Genomic DNA, 20,436 nt, shown 5'->3' on the forward strand with positions numbered 1-20,436 from the left:
TCTGGGGGGGAGAAAAAAGGTGTCAAATCTGATTGATCTGTCCAGCCTGTGATGGAAGTGTGAGCCCCAGGAAGCCTCAGTGCTGCAGGAGGCTCTTTGCTGATGGGAGGCAGCCCATCAGCGTGGGGCTCATGACACAAACCTGCCAAGCTCTGACTTGTCTCTGCCTTCACCTGGTCTGCAACCTGCTGGGTCTGCATCCTCCCTGCCAGGGAGTTCTGCCACAGAATCAGCCCCTCAGGCACTGGGATAAGGCAAAGGTTGCACATCTGAGCTGCAGTAGGAAAGGAACCAAAGGACTTAAATGAGCTGGCTGCTGAGTTAAGTGCCACCAGGCTGCTTTACTCATCATCTCTTCCTACCAAGCACTGACAGCAGAGGTTGGGTGCCTGCTGAAGGACACTGTATCCTTGCTGGCTGGTTGTTTCTTCTCTTGTCCCCAGCTCGTTGAGGTAGAACAGCCTTAGCAAGCCTTGGTGATATCTCCTGGAGCTCCATCAGCTCTACCAGGCTCCAGGACATGGTTGTTTTTATCAGGTGTGCACGTGGTAGCTCAGAGAAGTCTCCAGGCAGTCCCCCTGCCCTTGCCCTATCTCTAATTGTTCTCACCTCACCAGAACTCAGCTCAGCTGTCTCTAGTTCTGCCTATTTCTCACCCCCAGACAGAATCTGAGCTGCCAGTGCCTGCATCTATCAGGCAGGTCCCTGGCAGCAGCTCTCTGCCTTTCTGACTGGCTGGGGGGGGGGTTCCCTCTCTCTTCTGCTGCTGTGGGGTTTTTATTCTTCTTGTGGGGTTTTTATTCTTCTTGTAGGGGTTTCTTTGCTTGGGTCTGGTGGCTTTTTATTGGTGCTCAGCTTTCATGTGTCTCCACCAAGCCCAGCCTTGGTCCCACTCAGTGTCAGACTTGCTCTGTGTGTGTCTGTGTGTGTCTTTGTTGTGTTCCTGCTGCAGGACGGGAAAGAGCAGAACTGAGAACGTCAAAGGGCTGGTTCCTGGTGGCAGAATTCGGTACTGCTAGATGGGAAGTGAGCTCACAGCTCTCCTGTGTGCCAGAGCCTCATGTCTCCTCCAGCCTGCCTTTCTTCCCTGCCCTTGCAGGCAACAGGCAAGAGAGACTCCCCCCGCCCCCCTCTCTGCAGGTGACTTGCACAGGGTTTGGTTTTACACAGGAAACCATTTCTCTTCTTTTTAGATCAGTTTTGGACCTTGGAGCTTCCCTGTGTTCCCAGGGAGTGGGAGACAAGCAGGCTGAAACCTGGGCCAATGGCCTGTGGTGGCAGATAAGCAGAGGGACATTGCAGAGCCCTTCCCAGCTTTCCCCCCCCACACCATGCTTGTACCTCCTCCTCTGTCCCAGCCCTGCCCAGGAGCTGCTGACCTGTCCCTCCCAGGCCCTTCTGGCCCCAGCAGAAATCCCTCAGTTCAAAGGGCTGGAAAAACCACTCAGATGCAAAACATGCAAAAAACTATTTTACTGACAAACAGCAAAGGAGAGGCTGAGTTCCAGGAGCTCAACTGGGGGTCTGTCATACAAACAGAGTCTTGGAAGGGAAGGAATGGCTGAAATACACTCACTCATTGACCCCAGTGAAATCACAGTGTGCTTTATCTATTGCCTCCCCCACCCTCCAGCTCTCTGAGGCCCTTCAGCTGCTGCCCTGTGCTTGGGCACAGCCTTGTCACAGCTCCCAGCAGCACAACCTCTGGCTGACATTTGCCTGGGCAGGTGTGTTCAGTTCAGGGAAATGAGCCATTATTGCTTTTGACCCCCAGCAGAGAGGATTCTGTGACCAGCCTGGGAGCAGAGTGTCATCTCTCTGTTAGTATCAAGGTGTGTTGTCCCTCTGCCTGGTGCATGCAGAAGTGGTTTGAGTGCAGAAGTGGTTTGAGTGCAGGGGGAAAACAAAGGAAAGGATTAGGAGCCAGGGGACCAGCACTGCAAGGGTTGTTTTGTGTTCTCCCTACAGATCACTGTTGGCAAGAAACATCCCAAACTCTGTGCTCCCTCCTGCAAGAGCTTCTGCTGCCCCCCTGTGAGCTGAGGGTGCTGAGCCCTGCAGGATTGAGCCACCTTCCTGGTGTCATGCCAGGGCTCAGCTTGGAGAGGGGACTCAGACTGGCAACCTCATGGGAAAGGAAAGGAGTGTGAATGAATGGGAGGTACCAGAGAAGAGGAACAGGCTGGGTGCAGAGAGCATGAGATGAGACAGAGTTACACAAACTGGGAGGGTGCCCTGAGCCTCTCCAGCTCCTCCTCATCCCTGCCCACCTTTTCCTAGTCCTTCTCTTCCTTCTCTTTTGCCCCAGCAGCCACATCCATGCAGGCTGCAGGCCTGGCTGCTGCTTTTCTCTTCACTCGGTGCCTCTCACTCTCCTGGGCACTGCAGTGAGCTGGGAAATCTTGTCTTCACAGCAATCCTGTGTCCCTGTCCCTGCCCTGGCTGGCCCCTGCTCCACAGCCCAGTGCCTGGCACACACACACCCCCCTGATTCTCCAGTGTTTCCAGCCTGCAACGTTTTTGATCCACATGTGTCCCTACCTGGCTCAAGAGCTTGCTGACCTTAGTGGTGCATGCATGGCTAGGGTCACAGATGGTGTTTAGGGTCACAGATGGTGTTTAGGGTCACAGGTGATGCTTAGGGTCACAGATGGTGTTTAGGGTCACAGATGGTGTTTAGGGTCACAGATGATGGTTAGGGTCACAGATGATGGTTAGGGTCACAGATGATAGTTAGATGGCTGGGATCACAGAAGACACCTTCCCAAACTGCTCCTCAGAGGGTCAGGGCCCTTCTCATTGTGTGAGAGCAGCAGGCCAAAGGCAGCACACAGAGGACTTGGGTCTGCTCTGGGCTACACCTGAAATCCCATGTGTGGTGGCTTTGGGCTCATTCCTGAAGCCACCTGCAGCCCTGCTGTCCCCTCCCTGGCACAGCACTTGCCCCTCGGGTGAAGCCAGCCTCCTCCTTCTCATGCCCATGTGGTTGGGAGCCACTGAATGTGCTGGGCTGACAGATGAGAAGGTGGGAGAACAGAAAGGTTGGTATAGAATGGGTTCAGCTTTACCTGGCCTCAGGGATCTCACCCAGGGGCCTGGTCAGCAGGGCTGGTGAGGAGATGCTTGAACTGAAAAAGGAGTTACTGCTTGTTCCAGTGGATTTCACAAGCTTGTGCTTCCCTCCAGCTGCCTTTCCACACTCCTCCCTTGCAGCAGCTCCCAGGCCCCAGCACACAGCCATTTGTTGTGCAGGCAGCCAGACCTTGGGCTCCTCACACCAAAAAATGCAGGAGAACGTTTCCAGTGCCAATCCCAGCTCTGGAGAATTGGCACATCCACTTTCAAGCTCTGTCTCTGCTCTATAAATAGCCCCTCCTGAGGCAGCACAAAATTCCCCCCCCACACACACACACTCTCTCATCCTGCAGAAGCCTCCCTCAGAGCATCTGGTGGTGAGTGCTGAGACATGGTGCACACTTCCCACTCCTTTGTCCCCACAGAGCTGCCATCAGACACAGCTGCCAGCTGCAAGCTTTGCAGCCCCCTGTTTTCCACTCCCACAGCTTCTGCCCATTGTCCTGCCCAGCCCTGAGCTTGTGTCAGCTCCCTGGTGCCAAACTCACCTTCTCCCCACTCACCCCTCTACCATTTGGGGTTGGTTTTGGGGGGGTGGGGGGTGTTGTTTTGCTCTGTGTTGGGGTTGGGTTGGTTTGTGGGGTTCTGTGTGTGTGTGAAGGCTGGATCAGAGGCAAGAGAACAACAAAGTCAACACTGGTACATCTCAGACAATTAAACAAGGAGATAACACCCCCCCACCCCTCCCCACAGCCAGACAAAAAGCAAAACAAACAACATGCACAGGAGAAGGAGACAGTGCAGACTTTACAGACAACCGAGCTGGGAGCAACAGGAGCAACCTCCCTGGCACAGAGAACAAGGGAGCACGAAGCCAGATGCTGGTAAGGATCACACCTTGAGCAGGATCAGCTGAGGGCTTGGGGTAAGTGGGCTGGTGTCAAGCAGAGAGAGAGAGAGCAAGTGCTGCATGGGGCAGTGCAGTGGTGGGGCTGGGGCTCTGTGCTAACACACAGGACCTTCTGCCCCTCTGGGGGGGTTGTTGTTCCCCACAGAGGCTGGGCAGATGCTTGGCTGTTGGGAACAAGTGTCATCTTTTCCATACCACCATGGCTAAGTGGGACCTGGGCTGCTCCTGTGCAGGGAGTTCTCAGCACTGCAGCCTGACTTGGTGTCACCCAGCCCCAGCAATGGGCATGGGCTGGTCTCTGTTACATAGGGGAGAAGCTACAGAAGCCTCCTAGAAGAAACAAACCACCCCACACCAAGAATCCCACCTTATGTCTGCTTGAAACCAGCCCTGCACAGGAGATGCACCAGATCTCTTGGGTCAGAAACAATGCATGGGATGGAACTTTGCCCCTGGGCTAAGGATGAGAATCACAGGCCCAGCCAGTTCCCCAGGGTTGATCCCACAGTTTTGGCAGGTGCTGGGACAAACCTTCCTCTGTGAGGGTATTTTTGGTGTCCTTGGATTTCAGAGCAGTGCCTCACTGCCACTGAACTGCACTGAGGGCGTTGGGTGGGTTTTGGCAGGGTGTAAATGAGAGAGGCTCAGACAGTAACCAGCAGACAAACCAGGCTGTTCTTAAGCAGTGGGACTGTGGCCCATGGTGGATTTCTTTTCCCCCCTCTTCCAGAGCCTCATACTCTTCTGCAGTTCTGGTGTGGGTCAGAATGGATCAGGGTGAGCTCTCATTTCACTCCTCCCCGCTGTGGGTTTCATATCTACCGACATTCCAGCTCAGGTCAGCTGCTAGAGCAGGGCAAACCACTCTCAACTGCCTTAAGTCTCTCTTCTGAGAGGCTGCAAGTGAAAAGATTCATTAAAGTGCTTTTTCCCCCTCCTAATTAGTTCCAGTATTTGCCCTTATGGTGATGGAACTCTTTCCCCTCCCCTGCAAAAAGTCCCATCTGCAGGCACAGCCATGACATGTACCTGTGTTCCAATGCAGGGCCTGTTCCCTGCTGTCAGCTAAGTGTCTGCCATCACAAAGGGCAAACACAGCAGCTGCCTGGGCACATCTCCTCTGGCACCACACCAGGGCCACTCCACTGCAGGGAGCATCTCCTGCCACTGAGGATGGGTCCATATGGTCAGACACACAGAGCTCATATGGGGAGGGAGGCTGCAAAGCTGTGTGTCTTGGGAAAGGAGCTGCTTAGGGAAGAAATCCTGCTTGAGATACTAACAGCTGGCTGCAGACATTACAACCATGGCAGGTCCTGGAGGACAGTCAAGCTGACACACAGCAGTACAGACCAGGCAGAAACTGGGGCTCCAAGATGAGAGGCTCTAGGGAACAGCAAAGGTAGGAATGGCAGACAAACAGGTATGTTTGGCTCTCAGCCACCCTGGGGGCTTGTAAATGACTGAACTGATCCTGGGCAGGAGGAAACAATGAATAAAAAACCCCAAGACACAGAAACTGAAGTAGGGAGGAGAAGAGCAAGGAGTCATGGTGTCCTCCTCCCTTCACAGACACTCCATCACACAACAGGAGCCCACTGACACACTCAAGGATTCACAGAGGAAAAGAGCAGCTTCTGATCATACTCAGCATCCTTCTGTTCTGTGTGGTTTCCCCATTCAAGCCCAGCCCTGCTCAACCCAAAATGATGAATGAAGTGACTGGGATTCAGGGCCACCACCTGAAACTCTTGGGGTGTTTCCCTCCCTCATCCCTCTCAGTAACAGCCTCTCTCTCCCCACTGCTGGCTGCTGCAACAGCCCAGGCCCCTCTGCTCCTCTCCCCCTGCACAACAGGGCTGCTGCAGGCACCAGGCACCACTGTGCTGTCCACACAGGCTCCATCCACTCCTCAGGCTGCTCTGGGAGTGCAGGAGCTCTCTGCATTGGGAGGTTGGTCCCAGACATTTGAGAGCAACCTTGAAAGCTGCACCTGAGGCAAAGCCACGTGCTCTGATTGACCCTGTTCTTGGGACCACTGGCTCTGGAGATGAGCTTGGCTTCAGGCACACGTCACTGTGTTCCTCAAGCCAAGCCCAGCCTGCTCCTGAAGGGTTGTTTCAGCTTGGAGCAGGAACAGAAGAAGATGGGTGGCTGCTGAGCTGCAGGAGGACTGCTCACAGAGTCAGTGTTTCCAGGGTGGCATTAACCAGGGCCTCGGGCTCTGAGAGGAGGAGAGCAGCTCCTCTCCTGCCAGGCAAGGGCTGGGTGGTGGTTACAGAGCAGAGAGGAACAACCAGGGTGCAAGTTGGATCCAACACCACTCAACTCCACACACTTCACACTGTGAAGAACAACAGAGACACCAACCCAGTACCACCAGCACCAAATGGAGCCAAGCAGCCAGCAGCAGCCCTGTCAGCCAGGCTGAGCCCTCACCCTGCCCTTCCCCTGCTGCTGAGACTCCCTGGATTGCAGGTTCCAGCGTACAGCAACACAAACAACACAGCAGTTACACATTCCCAGGACTTCTTTCTCCCACAGCAACTCCCCAGAGCAGGAACCAAAGCAAAAGGGACACTGTGCCTTCACCACCACGCTGGCAGCAGTCCCCATCCAAACCTGTGACTGGCCAAGCCATTCTAGCAATGGAAGGAACAGAGCAGAGCAAAACCAAGCCAAAGGACCAAAGAAACGGGGAGACTGGAGCTCCTGGGTGAGAAACTGCATCTTCTTGGTGTTGTCCCAGCTCCATCCCCTCGGCCAGCACTCCCTGGAAGGCAGCTGGATGTGCAGGGCAGCTGAGTGCCAGGAAAAACAGGCTCAAAGTACAATGCAAATCCCTTTTGTTGCCGTTTGGGGTTTGGGTTTTGGTCTGTTTTTACATATATACACAAGTCTGAGCATAAAAGGTGGAACACAGTGCAATGCCTTGGCTGCCTGGCATCCAGGGCTGGCTTAGTTGTGCATCGTGGCGTGCCAAGGGACACACGGCACGGACGAGTCAAACCGGGTCCTCAGCTGGCTTCCACAGAGAGCAAACCAGCAAGTGTTCCCCCTGGAAGAAGGGCAAAGTCTGCTTGAAGCTGCCTGCAGTCTGGGGGGTGTTGCTCAGAGGTGCCGTGGGCTGGGGTGCCCGTTGTGGTACAGCTTCTGTTTGATGTGCACCATGTTCCCAGCCGCCTCCTCGTACTGCCTGTGGTGCCGCTTCCTCAGCTCCTTCAGGTTACAGAACTTGGGAATCCAAGACCAGGAATTGTCTGGAAGGAGAAGGAAGATGAGGGATGTTAAAGGAATGGTGACCCCTGTGTTCTGCTGCCCTGTTCCCAGCCTGCCCCATGGTAACAGGCACCAGCAACAGCCCTGACAAAGCCACCCCTGAGGCTTCTCTTCAGGCCACGTTTGTTCTCCAGCCAGACTCATGTCTTTGGCTTTAGCCATGGCATTCCCTTCCTCTCCTCTCCTCTCCTCTCCTCTCCTCTCCTCTCCTCTCCTCTCCTCTCCTCTCCTCTCCTCTCCTCTCCTCTCCTCTCCTCTCCTCTCCTCTCCTCTCCTCTCCTCTCCTCTCCTCTCCTCTCCTCTCCTCCCCACAGCAGCCTGTGCCCTACCAACAGCCCCCACACACCCACCTGTGACAGGACCTTGGCTGTGCCTGCTGCAGGAATAGGCTGTTTCAAGAGAAGAGCCCAACTCCAGCTTCCTTCTCTTGGAGGACACAAGTCCCTGTGATCAGCCCCCTGCTCCATCCCTCCTTGTGCCTTCCTCACGCTCTGAGGTTCCACACAGGCAGCAACCTCATCCTGATCCTTTCCAACCCCTGCAGCTCACGGGGGCTGCTGTGGGGACCAGGCTGCCAGGGGAGCAGCAGCAGCAGCACGCTGCTGTCACCTGGGTGTCCTCCATCTCCAGTCCTGGCTCTTCCCACCTGTGGAACGTTGGCCAAGCTCAGGCCGGGGCAGCACGAGCCCCTTGCTCTGCTGTGAGCCCTGCAGCTGGCACAGCCTGCAACCTGAGTTTGCACTGAGTATTTTCTATGTTAAGAAGTCTGTCCCCTCTGTGGGTTGTTGTAACAGACCAACAGTGAAGCTGCTCAGGCCACAGTGTGACACTGAGTCATGGCCAAGCGGTTCTCTTGCATTCCAGGGAGGGCTCTGTGTTCTGCACAGCACTGCTTTGCCTTACCCCAGCCTCACAGTCACAGGCACCATCTCCTGCTTTAGGAGGGAATTTTAGCTGAGGTACTAGTTCCATAAAGAAACAGAGACCCTTTCTGCCTCCAAACCAGCCAGGTTTGCCATGTTGGTTTGGTTGGACAGCAAAGACCTCAAAGCTCAACGTTTGTTGTTTAGCTTCCATCTCCCCTGTGATTTTCCAGCCTGTCTTTACTGAGGTGTACTCAGGGGGAAAAGATCCTCCTCATCTTCAATCTAAACCTCCCCTGGATTAACCTGAGCTCATTTCCCCTTGTGCTGTCATCCATCACTGGAGAGAAGAGACGTTTCAGGTCGCTGGAGGGAGTGATGACGCCTCCTCTCAGCCTCCCCTTTGCACCAACACAAACTCCACCGCTCCCAGAGCACGGCCCTGCAGCTTGGATCCCTGTCTGGCCATTCCACATCAACATTCCTGCTGGGATGTGGCTGCTTAAGGCCTCTGCCAAAACCCTGCAGGCCTTTTCCCTGTGCAGCAGCCTCGTGGGCCAAGGCAAAGGGCTGGGGAAGGAGCGGGGAGCCCGTGGGGCTGCACTCACCGTAGCGCCGGCTGGTTCTCCAGGCTCGCACTGCGTAGTGCAGAACCCCATCCATCCACACCAGAAACCAGCTTATACAAAAGCCCAGCAAAAGTCCCAGCATCAGATCAATCTCCTGCTTGGTTACATTGTCAGTCACAAAGTAGTTCTCTGAGGAGTCCACCACTGACTGGTCCCCATCGTACGGGATGACGTAGTGGACGTGGTGCCTGTTGCAGGGAACAGAAACAAGGGGGAAGCATCAGGCAAGAGCAGGGCTATGTTTTCCCATGCTGGCTTATCAGCATTCCTTTAAATCTCTCCCAGCATCCCTGGGAGCAGAAGTGCTGCTTTTGTGCTGATGTCAGCAGAGGAACTGGCAGAGAGCGAGGCAGGAAAGCGCAGAACCCTGAGCCCACGTCTGGGACTCGCGTCGTGCTCCTGACACGGGCTCCCTGCGCCTCAGCTCATCATGTGTAAAAGGGATGATGATGTCAAGGGCAGGAGGAGGCTGAGTGGCCACCCCCAGGGACACCCAGGGCAGCACTGAGCTCGTGGCCATGGGCAGAGGTCAATCACACTTCGCTCCTCTGAGCACACACCGTCTGCAGCCCTGCACCAGCATCCCCTGCACCAGCATCCCCTGCACCAGCATCCCCTGCCACCAGCAACCCCTGCCACCAGCATCCCCTGCACCAGCATCCCTGCCACCAGCATTCCCTGCACCAGCATCCCCTGCCACCAGCAACCCCTGCCACCAGCAACCCCTGCACCAGCATCCCTGCCACCAGCATCCCCTGCCACCAGCATCCCCTGCCACCAGCATCCCCTGCACCAGCATCCCTTGCACCAGCATCCCCTGCCACCAGCCCTGCCACCAGCCCTGCACCAGCATCCCCTGCACCAGCATCCCCTGCCACCAGCATCCCCTGCCACCAGCATCCCCTGCCACCAGCCCTGCACCAGCATCCCCTGCACCAGCATCCCCTGCCACCAGCCCTGCACCAGCATCCCCTGCACCAGCCCTGCCACCAGCATCCCCTGCCACCAGCATCCCCTGCCACCAGCCCTGCCAGCTCCATGGCACTTTCTCCACAGCACTGGGCAGTTTTGCTCCATGTCTCACCTCTCACAGCAAACCCAGAACTGCACCTTTCACATATTAGAGCAGAGGGTGTTTACACACCTTGCATTGCCCCTCAGACAGCAGAGACCCCTCCTGAGGGGTCAGGCAAGCTCTGAGCTCAGTGCTGTCCCCAACACACAGATGCCCTCTCTGCCAACACACACAGGGGCACAGGGAGTTGTGCCACAGGCTGTCTCCTCGAGGCAAAGCTCAGGCTCTGGGGCTTGCAGGGGCTGATGTCTCTCTCAGGGGTCTGGGGGGGAGCTGACCCCATGCCTTATGCCAGGAGGGCAACTGGGTTCATTCGTGCAAAGAGATGGTTGGGGACCAAGCTTGGGATGATGCTACCTGCTTCAAAGACCCTGGGTAACTTGGGAAAAGCAGGGAAGTGGCAGGGATGGAGTGAAGGGGTTGAAGAGCAGGTGTGTGGGAGCTGAATGGGAGAGGACCAGGGGAGCTGAGCATGGGGGGCAGGGGGAGCCCAACTGAAGAGAGCTGGAAGGAGCCTCTGCATCTGCTTTAAACTGCTTTTAACCTTCCCTGAGGGCAAACAGGAGCCAGGAGCCTGCCTGGGCTCTGTATTTAGCCACCTGCCTCCTCCCACTGTGCCCAGTTTCGGGCTGGAACTGCCTGGGTGCTCAGCAGCCCCAGGTGCCCACCAGCACCTCCAAGTTTCCACACATCCATCAGGACAGCACAGCCACCTGAGCAGTGCTCACAGCCAGGGCTGTGAGGGTGTCCCCAGCACTGCCCACCCCCCCCAGCATCACCTCCACTCACCTCCCTGCTGCTCCCACCAGCCAGGGAGGAGGCAGTCGCTGGAGGCCTCTGCATATGCATGAGGTGCAGGTTGCTCAATAATCACGCCTGAGAAACGTCCAAATATTGACACAAACAAACCTCCACTCAAAGGAACCTACTGAAAACAGCCCTAATCTCAGCAATGACTTAATGGAGGCCACCTGCACCACAGGCACCAGCTCCAGCAGCTCCAGGCACGGGGGGAGCTGGGGTACAACCTGCTGCCACGGCACAGCCTGGAGGGGAGCTCATCCAGCCACTCCTGCTGCTGCCTCAGTGCTGCTCCCCCCTGCATTCAGCAAAGGCCCCAGTACCCCCAGTGCCAGGGACCAGACTGGGGCAGCAGTGGGAAGGAGATGGATGCAGCCAGCCCAGCCCCGATGGCAGCTCCCAGGGGCCACAGAGAACAAGGGCAGGCTCTGCTCGTCCCTCCTCTTGCTGCTTGGTTTCTAATCAGAGAGGGTTTTCCCCCCTCATTTGGCTAGGAGGAACGTGGAGGGGTGTGAGCAGGGAGCTCTCATTCATGAATGGGAGGGCTCCCCTTTATTTACCAAGCACAGCCAAGCAGCTTTGCAGAAGAGACAAAGCAAGCCCCACACATCCCCCACGTGCCATGCTTTCCCAGCCACTGCCAGCCATCCCTGGCAGGCCCTTCACTTACTCTCTTTTGCTTCTCATGGTACAGAAACAGCCTGAAAGCTGAGTCCACAAACACCTCCAGAAACCCAGACTCCCTGAAACAACCAGGAGCCTGATCAAGCTGCCGTGTGTCTCCTCTGCATGGCTGAGCCACAGCCCACAGGGGTACCCAGAGCTCCTGTGCAGAGCATCACTCACACACAGCCACCTCTGGGATGGGGAGCAGCAAAGCTCCCCAGAAGCATCAAGGACAGAGCCATCCCCAGGAAATGGGTGCAGCCCTCTCCCACACATGAGCTGGGCTTTGTGGAGGGTCTCAGCCCTGTACCAGAAGAGCCCTGGAGTGCACAAAGTCCCCTCCTTCCACCCCCAGGGGATGTGCACGTGCACACGAGCAGCGCTGCAGGAACGTGGGACACAGACCTTTCCCTCCTCACGTGCTTCACAAGAGGTTTCTCCTACCATGCAGTTTGCTTTCTTCACAGCTCTTGTTCTCAGCTTGTAGGGCACTGAGGGAAGGGACACGGTCACCTCTTCCCTGCCTCGTCCCTCTCCTCAGCACAGGCTGACTCTGCACACTGCAGTGGGATCTTCTCCAGATCCCTGAGCTTCCTCTGGGCTGGGTGAACAGTGCCCTGGGACCAGCAGCAAGGGCCTGGTGTTCCTTCTGTGTTTGCAGCTCCCTTGCTGTGTGCACTGTCCCCAAAGCCCAGTGTTACAAGGTGAGACAGCAAGAAGTCCAAAAGTGATTCAGCAGAGCCAAAACTCAGCAGAGAGCAAAAGCTCCGACCTGGCTGCACGTGGCAACTTCGTTCTCCAGGCATCAGAAATCCAAGCTGGATCCTAGGGGCAGATTTCCTTCCAAGAAAAGCCTCCTGTCCCTGAAGCACCCCAGGGAAGCACTGCTGCCCTGCCAGGGTTTGGGGAGCCCTGACTTACCAGAGCACCTCAGTGCCGTGGGAACGCCAGTGTTACGTTCCCGCTCCGCTGAGCTTTCTGGAGAGGCTTTGGCAAGGCTCAGGGAAGGTGAATTTCTCCTGCCAGTGCAACAGTTGGGAGGTCTGGGCTGCAGGGATCCTCATGCCTTGTTTTGGCCTAACAGGGTGGAGCAGTGGCACTGGGATGGGAACAGGCACAGACCCCCAGCAGTGTCCTGCTGCCGGTGCAGCCCTGGGGGACGCTGCAGGATCCGTGCAGAGGCACAGCTCGTTATTCACAGTGTGCAAAGGTCCAGGGTCCCCACCACATACCAGGGGAACTGGAGACTGGAACGTGGCCTGGATGGCTCTGGGGGCTGGATCCAGTGGGGGAACACATCACCTCCCAGCTGAGCATAACGTGGGTGCAGCAAAGCAGCAGCAGCTCCAGGCCAGGGCACTGCAGGAGCAGGGCAGCTCCTCTGGCCAAACCTCACCCTGGGGCTGACACAACCCTGCAGCCTGCACCTGCCTCAGCAACCAAAGACCTTGGAGAGGAGACGAGAATCTCCTTCAGCCCTGCATCCCCTCAGCCAGCTGAGGTGGGTGTGAGGGTTCTGGGGCTGGCAGCACCCTCAGCTGTGGGAGAGCTGTCACAAAGCACCTCTGGTCCTCAAAAGGGAAACCCAGGTCCTGACCACGCTTCTTTACAAGAAAAAGATGCACTGAACGACCTGAGGAGCAGTTCCTGGGTAGATCAAGCTGGTCTCAGTTGTCACAACAGATCCAGGCCAAGTGATTCCTATTGGGTTAGTCACATGCCACGTCCCTTCATGTGCCATCCAGCCTCAGCTGCACCTGCCAGCCCCCTCCACCCGCCATGTGGAGCCCCCACAGCAAGCAGATGCCACTGTAGGAAAAGAAATGGACCCACACTTCAGGCCAGCAATGGCCTCGAAGGCAGGAGGGGCTGGTGCTGGTCAGCAGCTGCTCTCCTGGGGCAAGAGAGAGAGACTGGATCTGCTGCTCTGTCCCCTGCTCCACACCCCTGGCTCGGGAGAAAGGGAGCCCAGCGTGTCTGTGCACATGTGTGTGAGCTGCAGCATCCCTGTCCCCTTTCCCAGCCTCTGTGACAAGGAGGGGGAGACCTGTCCCCATCCCAGGGCAGGCAGTGTGGTGGGCTGGAGCAGAGCCTGGCCAGCAGGGCTGGGAAGTCTCACCTCAGAGCTGCCCAAAGCGCTATTGTCCCTTCCAGTGACCTTGTGTGTGTGTGTGCTGGCTGCTGCAGGCACAGCACAGCACGGGAGCCTTGCAAAAGGCATCACTGATCTGTCGTGCCCAATGCAAAGAGCCCATGGCTGCCTCCCCTCTTTCTGGATGCTGTGGCTCAGCCTGGCTCCCTCCTGGGCTGGTAGCAGACGTGTCACATCTCCCAGGCTCACGCTGCAGGTGTTACAACCTGCCTGGAACGACCCATTCCCCATCCCCAGCACGGTTTGGGGAAACAGGGCTCAGCCTGCCTTTGCCAGCCAGCCCCCAGGCACAGCTCCCAGGGCATCTCCTCCACCAGGGCTGCAGGCAGGGCTAGAGGGAGCAAAGGAGCCTCCCTGTCCTGCATCCCTGTCTGACCTTGCAGCCTGTCCCCAACATGCCAAACAGTCCAGCACCTCCCACAGCCACTGCCAGCAAACCAGCCTGCAGACCAGTGTGGTGGCACCAGTGACGTGGTGAAAACATCTCCCTGGGACCCTTCGCACTGCAGTGGCTACCAGAAGCCCAAGAAAGGCCTGGTAGTCTCCAGCACTGGGCAATGAGCAATAAAGGGGTTTAATGACTCTTCCAGAGTGGCTGGGAAAGGAGGAAACAAAGCCCAAACGTGCTGCCTGTGCTGCCAGCCTGGGCCAAGCACTGCCTGTCCCTCCCCAGAGCGTGGAGGACAACGCCTGGCCCCTCACAGACAGAGCCCCAGGGAGCAGCACTATTCAAACCCATTCTGCTGGAGACAACCCTGCTCCAGCACCACCAGCATCCACCCTGGTCATTGGTGCTGCTGTGGCTCCAGGCCAGAGCCCCAGGCAGCAGCCACCCTACAGAGTGCCCAGGCAGGGCTCACTGCACCACGGGCTCTTCACACACCCCGCTCACTCAGCACAGCTCCAGCGTGGCTTTGCCCTGAGAGCTTCCCTCCTGGCTCAGAGCCCAGGGAGAGCAGGGATGAAGCATCCCTGGGGTGGGAAGAGCTGACCTGAGGGCTGTCCAGGCCCCCCAGCTCTGCTGCAGGGTGATGGCATTCAGGTCAGGCTGACACTCCCTGCATCCTTTCCAACCCTGCTCACAGGGACAGACTTTGCCTGGGAGGAAAAGACTCACCCAAGGTCACTCAGAAGGTCAGTGGCAAGGAGAACACAAGCCAGGGCTTCTTTCCCAGACAGGGAACTTCCAAGCCCCTCAGACTGTTTTGGTGGGTCCTTGCTCCATGCAGGTGTCATCTGTTCTCTCCCTGCCTCCACGGACGCCCTTTGGTGTTTTTCCTTTGCATGACATCACCCAGCTCCTGATCTGCTGCCAGCTCTCTGCTTCCACAGAGGACCCTTTGCTGGCTGGGACAGACGTCTGGGGCAGTGCTACGCTCCTGCAGTCCTCCAGAGCCTGGCTCTCTCCTCTTCTGAGGGAGTCCCAAGGAGGTAGGAGCCGAGGGGCTGGGCTGGCTGCATGTAAACAGGTCCCAGCACAGTGACTTGGGCAGCCTGAGCCTCCACATGCTGAGGACACAGAGTGCCCAGCTCCCCCAGGGCTCTGCTCCAGCAGCACATTCCTGTATGGCATCCATAGCAGGGTGAATGTGGCTGTCACCCCTTTCTTCCTCCAACAAGAAGGCAGCTGTTAAGACAAGAACAGGTCCTGTCTGTGCAGGCTCAGCACCAGCACCACAGCCAGGTCTCTCTGCTGATGCTCTCACTCCATGCACCACCTCTACACGAGCTGCTCTTCCCAAGCAACTGGCAGGGCTGTTTTCTCACTGAGCAGCTGGAGATGCACTTTGACTGGCCTCAGGGGCTCTGGCAGCTTTACAGAGTGGGGAAGTGCTCACTGTGCCTGACAGCAACACCCCACCTGCACCCAGGAGGACAATCTGCTCCCACACAGCCTCCTCCCAGCTCCTGGAGCAGGACACAGGCACTGTCCAGCCCAGGCTCACTCACACTGCAGAGTGTTGGACTTTGCCACTTCACTGCAAATATTCATCAGCCTTAACCACCAGTTTCTTTGTGCTGAGCAAGAGAGAAGGGCAGCATCACCTCCCAGCACCACAGAGCCTGACAGCCACAGCACCCAGCCCCCGAAAACCTCCCACAGCACAGCACAAGCAGCCTCCCAGTTCTCCTGTGTCCAGCTCGAGGCCACAGCTCCCTTCCCACAGACCTGGAAAGCACCTGCCAGGGCCCAGCCCAGCAACACCTTACTAACCTTGCATCTGGCATCAAGGGACAAGCAACAGCTTCAGCCTCAACCAGCCCCTGGGACCCCAACCCCACGGGGACGTGCACACTGAGATCTCTGGTGCTCAGCAGCACCTGAGGATGAGACTGGTTTCCTTCCCCAAATGTCCTGACCTCAGTGACTCTCCCCAGTCACTGCAGACATACCAAGTGTTGAGGAACATGGGAAAAACCCCAAAGCACAGTCCCCAGGTGCAGGAAACGGGGCCCTTGCTGAGGCAAGGGCTGGCAGAGGGCATCTCAGGGAGAAGTGGGCAGTGTGACATGCTGTGACAGTCCCTTTCGCTCCTCCTGGGACCTTCTTCCAGTCCCCCACGAGAGAAAGGCACCGTGAGAAGACTCACCATGTGTCAGCCACCCCTCCCTGTGCATCAGCAAGTGTGGACACAAAGGGGTGAGGAGAGGGAACTGGCAATCCAGCGAGACCCACATCTCAGTGCCAGGGGAGGGAAGATCCAGGCTGCAGCTGCACCAGTGACACACATCTACCTGCCTTTGCCCCCCTGACTCACATCGAAGAGGGGCTGGGACAGACAAGGGCTGAAGTCTGGAGTTTTTATCCCCTCAAACCTTGCAGGGTTTGTGCAGGGGCAGAGCACAGAGCCCCACATCCCCTGGCACCCCTGGCTCCAGCTGGCAGCCGAGGCACACACAGAGCCAGCCCTCGTTGCCCACAGCCACCACCAGCCCTGTCAGGGGACGCTCCGATTCCTCTGGAGATCTCATCCTGCTGGATGCCCAGAGCCAGGAAGGAGCTCAGAGGAGTCCAGGGTGCTCACACATGGCAGATGGCTCCTGGGGAAGGTACAGCCAGGACAGGAGAGCAGAAGGGGTGTGTGTGACCGACCCGACAACGTGGGGAAGGGCAGGAGGCAACACCAGTGACGGCAGCAGCTCAGCCCAGTGCACACCCATCTCCATTTCTCCCAGTTCCCTTCTCCCATTTCTGCAACATTTACTCATTTTCCCCATCCCTCCCTGCAACACACTGAACTGCAGCCAGTTCCCTCCTCCAAGGACTCCCTCTGCTTATTGGCAAATTGAGTCCTGTATCAGTCCCTGGTGCCACTGCTCATAACAAGCTCCAGGATCCATCCTTGCCTAGTGCAAGGCAGAACCGCTTGTGGCTCATGCTGCATGCCCTGAAGGGCAGCACTCAGAGCATTTGGAGAGCTGACAAAAACGACAGGGCATATCCAGCCTTTTCCATGGGGGAACTCGAAGCACTGGCATTGGGGCAGCAGGTCAGAGCTCACAGCACAGCCCAAGGCACAGCACGGGGATGCTTTGTGCAAATGTGTCCTCCATCAGAGCACAACCACACTGAAAACAGTGCTCAGGCACCACAAGAGCCCATGGCCAGGAGCACAGGCTGGTTTGCTATTCTGCTGGCAACAGCCATTGCTTCTCCACAGCCAGTGCAGCTGGGAAACCTCTGGCTTTTGCCTCCTCTCAGATCCACGCTCGACAATCTGGAAGCTGTTTTGAGCACTTTCTAAGAAATGACCTAAGTATGTCTGGGGAGAGTGCCATGGCTAATTTATCTGCCTCAACAGCATCTCTTCAGACACACAGTGAGAGTGCCCCTGCCACCCTCTCAGGCTTGGGCAGGAGGGACACTGCCAACACCACCAGTGAGACCTGACACTCCTCAGTGGCTCCAGACGATGTTAAAGGCTGTTACCAGCTGCCAGTTTCCACCACCACAGAACACAGCTGTGACAGCTGAACACAAAAAAACAGGCTGAAGAAGCAGAGGAGAACTCCTAAACTCATGACAAGCGTCAAAAAGACTCCCTAGAAAATGCCAATCTCTGCCAAAACCAGCCCAAGACACTGTGGATGTTCCTTGTCCAGCGTCTTCCCAACTGACCTTAACACTGAGGTACCTGAGGAGACAGGTATTTGGGGTCTGATACAGATCACTCAGGGCCTGGCTGCATTTGGCTCTAGAGGTGCTGCTTATACTTTGCCACGAGAGGAGAAACTGGGGGGAGAAAGGCAATGATCACCTTTGGTGAGTGACACAGAGGGGAAGGACTTCTCAGGAGGCTTCCAAACCCTCCTGGACACGTTCCTGTGCCCCCTGAGCGAGGGGAACCTGCCTTAGCAGGGGGTTGGGCTGGATGAGCTCTAGAGGGCACTTCCAAACCTCACCATTCTGTGACTCTAAGGACAAAGCAGTTCCCTGCACCGAGCTACGCACAGCCCGGGCTCAGCTTCGCCTCCACACCAGGGACACGGGCAGGATGCGGCTCCTGCAGACGGGAGGCAGCTGAGTCCAGAGGCAGCTCACAGCTCAGCCCAAAGGTTGGATGTGCAGGGGAGGGCTCCCCCAGCATGTCCTTCAGCTGGCACAGCCTCATGCCGCTTTACACCCTCTGAGGCAAGAAATGCTCCAGCATGGGGGGAGTAACCAGGCACAGGAGAGGGGAATGAGGCCTCCTGGAGCACGGGGTAAGGATCACCAACAACAGTCCCACAGAGAGAGATTCACCTCCCCAAAACTCAGTCCCCAGGCACAAAGAGCAGCCAGAGCCCAGCTACAAGCTGAGCACCTCAGAGATTCCACAGAGGTGCTTTGTTTTGTAGGAGAATTAAGCGTTGCCAAAGAGCCACGGAGGGAGGTTAAGTATTGGTCCAGTCATAAACTTGTACACAGCAAAGGCACTACTCCAGGGTAAGAATCCACCCCCATGCTCTCAGCTTACTAAAGGCTCCATGAAATCACAGAGCAGGTACCTCTGCCCTGTCCACCAGCATCACACACTGGGAGAAAAGCCACTGAGAAAGGAAAGCTGATCAACGGCTACAAAGCCTCAAAGTGACACTGTCCTAGGCAGCACTGCTCCTTCCTGGACACAGAGCCTCTGGTCCTCCAAGCCCCATTTCATTTAAGCCACACAACCACCAACTGCAACACCCAGACCACAAACACACTCAGGAGGAACAGCCCAGTGACAACCCAGGCCAAATGACAAGGGCTTGAGTTACTCACTTTCCCAGGGCTGGCAGATGCATAGCCACAAGCATGCACACAAAGGAAAATGGACTTCCAGGCCCACAGAAAACTCTTCTTCTGGAGAATCAAACAAAACCACCACCCCTGTGTTCATGCAGGAGCTGCTGAGGAAGGTGAGACACGGCCAGAATGCAAACATGGGAGTCCAGCCAGCAGCACCCTGCCACTGGCCATCACCTCACCCTGCCTTTCCAATGAGATGAGGTGGGAAGGGGCCTGGGGGGGGACAGGTGAGAGAGACCTTGCACAGGGAACTTACCTCCCACAGTTGCAGTGACAAACTCGATCTTCCCCTCTCAGATGCGGTAAGATGTAATTGTGAAATCTGTCCAACAACGCATTCATGTCCATCAAGCAAGCTATTGCCTGTAAGAGCCCATAACCAAGGCATCTGGTCAACTCTGGATGATGGAATAAAACATTGACTCTAGTTTGATTGCCAAAGACTGAAGCAGTCATCAAGAAAATCATCTGTGGTGTTTGGGGGGCAGACACACGGGCACACACACACACACACACACACACACACAGAGGTGCACAGGCTGAGGGACGGTGCTGGGGAGAAGGGGGGTGGGGGGGGGGAGGGAATGGAAGGGGAGGGAAATAAGCAAAATCTCTTACCATAACGATAGAGGCGCCCAGGATCATGAAAATCATGGTGTTTGCATTCATGGACATCAATAGGGGAATTGCCAGCGGTCGGGTCCGTCCGCCCCGGGGCCGCGGACAGCGAGCGGCGGCCGCGTTATTCCGCAGAGCCGAGCGCGGGGCGCATCGCGCCGGACCCGCAGCGGCTGCGGGGCACCCCCCGCACACGCACTCCCCCGCGCCGGGGATGCCGCGGGCTCCCGAGCCCTGCCCCGCTTATTTTTTTATTCTTCTAGGACAAACGTGACAGGGGGAAAAAAAAATCATGTAAAAAAAAAATCCCCCCCCTCCCCCCATCACAAACCGACCCCCGCAGCGCGGGGCGCTCCTGGGGGGCTTGGCCCTTCCCCCGCAGCGAGGGGCGCTCCTGGGGGGCTTGGCCCTTCCCCCGCAGCGAGGGGCGCTCCTGGGGGGCTTGGCCCTTCCCCCGCGCTCAGCCCAGGCTGGTGCGCCACGGCCCCGGGAGCGGGCACACGCCGCCACAAGCACAGCCCTTCATGCAGCAACTGGAAAGCGAGCCAGCCAAAAACGGAGCGGGGAGGGGAAGGGGGGGAGGTGGGGGGAGGCTGGGGGAGGAGGAGGAGGAGGAGGAGGCAGGCTGCAAAAAATCACCCAGTCCGAGGGAGCCTCATCGCATCCTCTTTCCCCGACCCTCCCCGAAATCAACCCCCTCGCGGCGGGTGCCAAAAAAAACACATACCCCGAACCATCGCCCACCTTTCCCCCTCCCAAAAAAAACCCCAACCCGCCCAGCCCTCCCGGCTCGGGGCTGCGTGTCCCCGCTGCCCGGCTCCGCGCTGGAAGCCCCGTTCCCGGGCTCGGCTCGGCCCGGCTCGGCTCGGGATGCAGCGGGGAGATGCGATCGGGCCGAGCCCGCCGCCCCCTCCCCAGCCCGGGCATTTACCTACGTGGGGCGCCGCTGCTCCGAGAGCGGCTCATGGCGAGCGGCGGCAGCGCTGCGGACCTGCCCTTGCGGGGCTCCCCCCGCCCCGCACACACACGCGTTTCCCGAGCGGAGCCCCGGCAGCGGCGCTTGGCCGCGTTTCCAGCCCCACACGCCATCCTCACC

The 20,436-nt window shown here is 57.4% G+C and overlaps 1 protein-coding gene across 4 annotated transcripts; it reads right to left on the reverse strand.

Moving 5' to 3' along the window:
* Positions 1-1,501: 1,501 nt before the first annotated feature.
* Positions 1,502-19,604, reverse strand: TMEM240 (transmembrane protein 240). 4 transcript variants are annotated; one of them, XR_009820227.1, is made up of 4 exons: positions 18,979-19,274; positions 8,736-8,944; positions 5,015-7,245; positions 1,502-4,882 (listed from the first exon to the last, which is right to left on the reverse strand). XR_009820227.1 is itself a non-coding variant. In XM_062013139.1 (4 exons), the coding sequence occupies exons 1-4, from the start codon at positions 19,395-19,397 to the stop codon at positions 7,097-7,099; spliced, it is 522 nt and encodes a 173-aa protein (XP_061869123.1). In that variant the 5' UTR covers positions 19,398-19,604; the 3' UTR covers positions 1,502-7,096. The 4 variants fall into 4 exon arrangements, 3 of the variants coding, with proteins under 3 accessions (XP_061869123.1, XP_010204770.2, XP_061869125.1); XM_062013139.1 differs by adding an exon at positions 19,341-19,604 and having other exon boundaries at positions 1,502-7,245; positions 18,979-19,085; XM_010206468.2 differs by having other exon boundaries at positions 1,502-7,245.
* Positions 19,605-20,436: the final 832 nt, after the last annotated feature.

Source organism: Colius striatus, chromosome 21 (assembly GCF_028858725.1).
Source record: "Colius striatus isolate bColStr4 chromosome 21, bColStr4.1.hap1, whole genome shotgun sequence".
NCBI lineage: Eukaryota > Metazoa > Chordata > Aves > Coliiformes > Coliidae > Colius > Colius striatus.

Bases quoted from the DNA above. Each gene is read 5' to 3' on its own strand.
- TMEM240 (XM_010206468.2), bottom strand. From the start codon at position 19,190: ATGATTTTCTTGATGACTGCTTCAGTCTTTGGCAATCAAACTAGAGTC. The intron at 8,945-18,978 runs GTAAGTTCCCTG...TCCCTGCAACAG, and splicing joins TGTCACTGCAACTGTGGGAG to GCACCACGTCCACTACGTCA. The intron at 7,246-8,735 runs GTGAGTGCAGCC...TTCTCCTTCCAG, and splicing joins GAGAACCAGCCGGCGCTACG to ACAATTCCTGGTCTTGGATT.